Source organism: Sinocyclocheilus rhinocerous, unplaced genomic scaffold (genome assembly GCF_001515625.1).
Source record: "Sinocyclocheilus rhinocerous isolate Xijiao unplaced genomic scaffold, SAMN03320098_v1.1 scaffold64, whole genome shotgun sequence".
Classification (NCBI taxonomy): Eukaryota; Metazoa; Chordata; class Actinopteri; order Cypriniformes; family Cyprinidae; genus Sinocyclocheilus; species Sinocyclocheilus rhinocerous.
Window position 1 is genome coordinate 507,539 of NW_015659929.1, and position 7,705 is coordinate 515,243.

The 7,705-nt window shown below is 40.2% G+C and overlaps 1 protein-coding gene across 3 annotated transcripts in view; it reads left to right on the plus strand.

The window, feature by feature from the left end:
- xpo4 (exportin 4) overlaps positions 1-7,705 on the plus strand; it is a 36,971-nt gene that overhangs the window by 19,384 nt on the left and 9,882 nt on the right. For all 3 annotated transcript variants that reach the window (XM_016533437.1, XM_016533436.1, XM_016533435.1), the window contains 3 exons: positions 3,132-3,289; positions 4,650-4,824; positions 6,633-6,809. In XM_016533437.1, the coding sequence (XP_016388923.1) occupies positions 3,132-3,289; positions 4,650-4,824; positions 6,633-6,809 (510 nt within the window). The remainder of the gene's footprint in view (positions 1-3,131; positions 3,290-4,649; positions 4,825-6,632; positions 6,810-7,705) is intronic.

Sequence of the window (7,705 nt, forward strand, 5' to 3'; positions counted from 1 at the left end):
CAGTCGTTTCGTGCCGGTCTCTCTGGGAGTTGTTTGGGCCATGTGATGTTTAGTGGTATTTCCAGTGGGTGGGGGAATGTTTTTGTTAAGGGATGAGGAGTGGTCAGCTGTCACACCCTCTGTGTCTTTACGAGTCTCCTTGTAGCTGTGTGTGGTGCGCTCGTTGTTTTTCTACGCCCATGCCAGGGGGATCTGTGTATGTAGGGGTGAGTTATTGAACGGGAGGGTGAGTGCGCGTGTGTCGGCCTGTCAGCGGTGTCTGTGTGTGTATGCTGGCTCGTCAGCTGTTGCTCCTCACTTCTCAGCTGTGCCCTGAACAGACGAGGGGGCGTCCAGACACGCGCTGCCGGGGTCAGAGGTGACTAGAGATGAGCTGCAGGATTAGACTCTGAACCCTGGATGCAAAGCCCCTGTTAACAGCCTCCAATCCTCCCTCAGGTGGTCTGAGGAGGGGGCAAGCCATCCATCTAAAGAGAAGCGGTCTCTCGGCCTCTTTGATTGCTTTTCAGAGGTTTGGAAACATGCAGAAGAGGGAAAATGAAGCATAACTTAAAATAAATCTCATATTCTCTTCGCACCTAATAAAGCCATGGCTGTGCTAACATTTTCCTACCAGCCAAACCGACTGAAGGGTGTTTTTGTTTGTGGTTTTAGTTTAGGTTTGTTCTTACACCCTCCGTCTTCACATACTCACGCATTTAGTAACAAACAGTCACATTTTTATACATCCATAAAATGGTGAAACTCAGAAAAAACATCTCTGGGTTACAATTCAATATAAAACACATAAAAAAGTTAGAGAAAAAAAAAATATTTTGCTTAACCGAAAATAGATTATAATTTAGGACCCTTAAGATTTGGATTGTGACATTTATTTTCATGACAGTCAAGCACATTTCCCTTCAAATTCTTATTACAGTGTGTCTAGACATTTCACTTTTTTGCTTTTTTTTAGTTCTAATTTAGTAGTGATTCTCATTGTAGATTTTTTTTTTTTTATATTTATTTTCAATTTTAATATGACTTTATATTTCTGCATTGCAGCAATGAGAGTGATATGTATTTATTTAATGAGTGATATAATTAATTCAAAACACATCTATTTCTTTGTGTATTTATTACATATTTTTCTTTTTTTATATTCTTTGTTTTATAATTTTGTATTTTGAGGTGCAGTATGATAGTGATTCTTATTGTCATTACTGTTATTTTATTATAAAAATTTCTTTGTACAAAGACTTTAATTTTTTTTTATTTTTTTTTTCATTTCAGTATTTTGTGCATTGCAGTAATGAGAATAATATTTGTATTTATCTATTTGTTTATTTGAGAATGAGGTGTCACAATTAAAAGTAATTTTTGTATAAAAAATTTTTTTCTTTAAATACATTTCTTTATCGAGTATGTATTCTTTCTTTTATAATGTCGTATTTTGTGTCCACATGTGTTTAGCGCTAAGCAAAGGTTTAGAAGCTGAGATCAGATTCTGACTCAGAGCATGTGCATGGTTTGTTTATGGTATAAACACAATCAGGGCTTGTTATGGCACTTTGAGTATAACGCTGTCGTGAGGTGATTGATTGTGGCCTCTGATTTTGTAACAGGATCTGAACATACTGAATGTGACTGAAGCAATGAGCGGTGAGAATAGAAAACAGGAGAGGATCTAATCCTCCCCGTGGACAGACACAAGGCTTTGTCTTTTCTCTATTAATAGGGTCTCCCTGTCGCTTTTCTCTCTCTAGCATTCAATTCGGAGAGCTACCTTGTCTTGTTTTGATTTAGATGCCCCCCTTCGCCCCCTGCCAGACTCTAACTATAGTCAGACTCAAGGCGATTGGCATAGTTTGCATGGCGTGGATGTTCTTCAGCGCAGCTGTTTGTACAGAGCATGCTGCTCACAGAGCGTTGGCCTTGTACTCTTTCTTTCTTCTCTTTCCCTATCCAGTCCTCTCTCTCTCATCTGCCCCTCACACCCCTCCTCTCTCTTTCTCCCTCCCTCTCTACTTCAGCTCAGAAGATGATTTCACACCGCTGTAGCAGACAGGGCTGTGCTATGGTGTGTTAGCGTTAGCACTTTGCCCAGTGGCTGATGTTCATCCGTGTATGTGTTAGGGAAATGCTGCTTTAGGTTCGTCCACGGTCTTCCAGATCGTTCAGAGGGCTCCGTACAACTCCGTGCACCTCTTCGCACAGCATCTCCGCCAGAACGTCTGGCGAACAGACGAGCAAGAGTAAGATTCCAGGGATTTAGGAAAGAAAAAGAGCAAAGGAGTGTGCCAAACAACCACATGTGCTGGAGACTCAAGTCGGTCCGCTCAGAAATGTTTAGCCGTCTCTTCAGCCATGTAGTGCTCTTTTTTTCACCGCTGAACGCCTCGGACTGGATTGGTAATTGAGAAGCCGATCTGATTGATTGGCTTGGGTTGTGGCAGCCAGGTGGCGAGACGCAGTAGTTTTGCCATTGGCGAAGGTGAGGGGTATTCCACAATTTTCCTCCGTTTGTTATTCCACTGAGCAGAAGGTTTCAGAGACTTGCGTGAGATGAGAAATCGAAGACAGACCCAAGTATCTGTGCGTAAGAGAGAGCTGAAGAAAAAGAGGAGGAGGAGAGGGGAAGTATGTTTTTGTATGTCAATGAGAGAGGCTTTTCTCTGTGATTCAGGGAGACTGTGTGCGAGCTCCCCAGCCCGTGTGTTTTGTCAGCTGCCCATTGGCCCGGTCTGCAGTTCCTCCTGGACTCTTTGAGGGGGCCTGTCTGGTTTTAACACTGTAGAGTATACCTACGGTCACATTTACAGCCTCTAGAACCTCCGCTGCTTATTTTCTCTCTCATGCGCTCATATGATATCATGTCTCCTGAGAAGAAGGATTTCAGTCTGTTGGTGAGCTGCGCTGATGTCGGTTTTGAGAGTTGATCATTAGGTCCGTTTTAGGATATCTTGATCTTTGTGTGGTTGTCGTCGATGTCGGTTAGTCATTGAAGGCATACGTTTTGTCATTAAAATCTACTATTGAGTTCAGAAAGTCGATGATCTGGTATCAGGCTTGCGTCTTTTATTATGCTTTTGGAAATGGGATCGGTTTACACCAGTGTAATGAGTTGAAGTGTTTTTGTCTCTGTCTTGTAGGTGCACAGGAAGATCAGAGAGGACTCAGACATGGCGCAGGATTCCCTTCAGTGCCTGGCCCAGCTGGCCTCCATGCATGGCCCCATCTTCCCCGATGAGAGCGCTCAGGTGACCTACCTGGCCCACCTGGTGGAGGGATTGCTCAACATGATCAATGGGTGCGTTTCTATGAAACCTTCCGTCATGTACTGTACTCATATTCTTGTCATTCACAAATGTGTTATTTTGTATTTAGATAACTGCATAGTAGTTGTGTCTAACAAAGGTGGACCTAATGAAAACATGTCTAGGTCACATTTCACCCCACAATCATTACAATTAATAAAATAATTTACATTTTGCGTTATTATTTTAGGACCAGTAATGAAATTTTACAGCAGTGCAAAACATTTTAATGATCTTAAACATAGGCTTAATTCTCTTGAAGTAAAATTTTATTAATTTCATTATTTTGATTGTTTTTTTTTTTTTAGTTAAATATGGCTCAGACGTGTTCTTGACAGTGAGATTCTGCCATAATCTCAAGTCACAAAACTACTGCCCCATTTATGTTTAAAATAGGGACTAAAATGCAGGATGGGGACAATAAATAAGTAAAGTACTACTACTACTATTTGTAGTGGTATTTCTTTATTTTCTCCATTTATGTTTATAGAGTCAATTAATTAAATGAAACTAACTAAATAAATACCATTAATTAATTTTATTTATTAAACATAAATGGAGAAAATGTGTGCTCATAACAGCCTCTTAAAAATTATTTTCTACGAGCCAGATATGATCTATTATTAAAATAAATTTTTAACACTGTTGTACAACATGTATTGGCGGAGTTGTGTGTTAGGACTTGCATTGTAAATGCTCTGTAATGTCTATAAAGATGGAATGATGTCTCTGCAGCTTTAAATAACACACATTCTCTCATACACTGCTGTTTGGAATTTGAGAACAAGTAGGCGTAGTGAGTCGGGGTCTCTCTCCCCACTCCTTCCTCTTTCTGTTTCTGCCATTCTGTAATAACCTATTCCTGGAGCATTTTTCCAGTTGCATCATCGGAAAACCATGCGGCAGGTCCGCCAATCTGCCGTGATTGAACTCTTCTGCTTACAATTTAAGTCCATCTGATATGGGTTAGACACGCAGTTGGGAGCATAAAGAAAGGCAGACCTTGAGTGCTCTTTCAGAACTAAAGAAGGGAAAAAACCCTGTGTTCCCAGAAACCAGGTAGTGTGCCAGCACAACAGCAGTTTGGTGTTGTGGTTGAGATCTTTAAGTCTCCCTTTACAGCAGCTGAGGTATTTGTGCTTCTAGACAAATATTTTCAGGGGAACTAAACCATAAATGTTGAATTCCAGTGGATAAACATTTAGACTGTATCATACGTGCACTCTGGACCATTGCAGGTTTACACAGTATCTCATGCTACCAGATAGACCCAGATGATGGAGGTTAGTTGTTGGATGATCCTTTAAGGGACTGGTTATTATTTGTTCTTAACTGTCTTTTACCCTGTGACAGGATTGAGATTGAAGACTCTGAGGCTGTAGGCATCTCCAACATCATCAGTAACCTCATCAGCACATTTCCTCGAAGCGTTCTGACAGCTCTCCCGAACGAGCTCTTTGCCTCTTTCATTAACTGCCTCACACTGCTCACGTGCTCGTTTGGTCGCAGCGCCGCCCTGGAGGAGGTGGTGAGTACTGCATTTGTACCACAACAGACCACAACCACACTTATGGCGCTTTTCCACTGCATGGTACGGCACGGTACGGCTCCGTACGGTTCACTTTTGGGGGGTTTTCCACTGGGTACAGTACCTGGTACCTGGTACTTTTTTTAGTACCACGACATGTGAATAATCCCGCCCACTCTAAAGCGGTACTGAACTGCAGTGGAAACACAAACCGAGCCGTGCCGAGCCGAACCGTGCCGTACTGAGCCGTGCCAAGCCGAGTCGTACCACGCAGTGGAAAAGCACCATTAGAGTAGCTGAGGTCTATGAATGTCAGACTCGTTCTTCTTTTTTTATGTATATATAGGGAGATCTGCTCTGTCGCAGCAGACATTTTATTGTATTTAATAGGAAAATAAAACCATTAAACCAGGGTATTGGCACTAATTTAATTCCATTAAGATTCACAAGCTATTTATTTGGGGTCGGTAAGAGTTTTTATTGTTTTTGAAAGAAGTCACTTATGCTCTATAAAAATTGAGTAATTGTTATGTTGTGGGGGGGAAAATGTCCAATAAAAATCTTTCTATTTTAAAACGTAATATATTCCTGCGATAGCAAATCGGATTTTCAGCAGCGTTTACTCCAGCTTTCGCATGATCTGTGATGCTTTTTTTTTTTTTTTTCAAAGCAAAAAAGTATAGAAAGTTTAAAAGAACAGAACATTTATTTGAAATAGCAAAACATTTATAATCTTACAAGTATTTGTCATGTTTGATCAATTTAATGCATTCTTAAGGAATACAATTATTAATTTCCTTCAAACTTTTGAATGGTAGTGTATATTAGAAAACTCTTTCATGTCAAATTAATAAAAATGCAAATTATATATTTTTGATCTTATGGAACACTTAACTTTTTAATATAGGTTTATGATTTACACACTAAAATTGGGGAGTCTGATGTATGTTCTTTATAAATAGCTATGTTTCCATCCAAAGTTACGAATTAAACTTATTCTGCAAAATTGGAATATCGCATAAAACATTTGCTAATAAAGCACCGTTTCAAAATGTTTTCTTACCGAATATTTTAGAATTTTTAGAATTTATGCGCATCTTGGCATTTCCATCCAGCGTTTTTAATGCGATATCCCAAAATGCGCATAAATATAGGTGGATGGAAACATAGCTAATGTCAATGTGTTATTAAATTATTATTATTATAGTTTAAGTACTATTAAAATGTTATTTACCCTATATTAGAGTTATTTAACATCAGGATAACATAGTAATATATGTGACCATGGACAACAAAACCAGTCTTAAGTCGCTGGGGTATATTTGTAGCAATAGCCAAAAAAAACATTGTATGGGTCAAAATTATCGATTTTTCTTTTATGCCAAAAATCATTAGGATATTAAGTAAAGATCATGTTCCATGAAGATATTTTGTAAATTTCCTACCGTAAATATATCAAAACTTAATTTTTGATTAGTAATATGCATTGCTAAGAACTTCATTTGGACAACTTTAAAGGCAATTTTCTCAGTATTTTGATTTTTTTGCACCCTCAGATTCCAGATTTTCAAATAGTTGTATCTCGGCCAAATATTGTCTAAATCTAAAAAACCATACATCAATGGAAAGCTTTCAGCTTTCAGATGATGTATAAATCTCAATTTCAAAAAATTGACCCTTATGACTGGTTTTGTGATCCAGGGTCACATATACATATACTATAAAAAACTGAGGGGATCAAACAGCATGGAATATTGAAAGGATGTGACATGATTAGGATAAAGTCACTTATGTCCCTTTTTCTGTAGTTGGATAAGGATGACATGGTGTACATGGAGGCATATGATAAGCTGCTGGAGTCCTGGCTGACGCTGGTGCAGGAGGACGAGCACTTCCCGCGGGGCTGCTTTGTCCAGCCGGCTGTGCAAGTTTTCAACTCCTACATCCAGTGTCACCTCGCAGCTCCCGACGGCACGAGAAACCTGGTCAGAATCTACCTTCACATCCAAACGCATCTTTCTCACCATGTTAAATCTGATCTGTTAACATTGTCAAAATGTTGCTGGCTTACCAATTTGTTGCTTTTCTTGTAACTTTTTTGTTGACTTTGTGGTTTGCTTTTCATCTTAAAGGGGTCATATGATGCGATTTCATTTTTTCCTTTCTCTTTAGAGTGTTACAAGCTCTTGGTGCATAAAGAAGATCTGTAAAGTTGCAAAGACTAAAGTCTCAAATCCAAAGAGATATTCTTTATAAAAGTTAAGAGTTAGCCACACCTACCTAAAACGGCTCGTTCGAACACGCCCCCACATATCTACCTCACTATGTGGGAAGATTAGCATAACGCCGCCCAAATGTTCACGCAAAGAAAGAAGACGTAACTTTTATTCTCGCTGTAGTATTGTTGACGCTGCAGCCATGTCGTGAAGACGCTGTGTGCTTCGTTGTGAAAGCGAAGCTACTTTGGTCTTCCAAAAGAGGACGATATCCGCTACGTCATGCCTAGAGCTGATCCGTGCTGGTCGCTGAGGAAATACATCAACTTAGTGCTGTGGACCGCCGGATCGGCCCTCACCGTTTTCAACGCTCCTTCGCCGGGACCGCCGTTCTCAACCCCGCCGCCTCAGCTCACTCTATCCCGGCCTCAGCGCACGCTAAGCCGGGGCTTCCCCTCACGCTAGCCCGGCCTCAGCTCTCTCTAAGCCAAATATCCAGATGTGTGCAGCGCATTTTATGGAGGACTGTTTCCTGATCCTGGAAAAGTAGACTACAATGCCGGCTGTTCTCACACACAGACTGTAAGTACGTTTTTATATTTAAAGAATTTGCCACTGACGATTCAAACATGAGTTTTGAACAGTGTAGAGTAGCACTTGTTGTT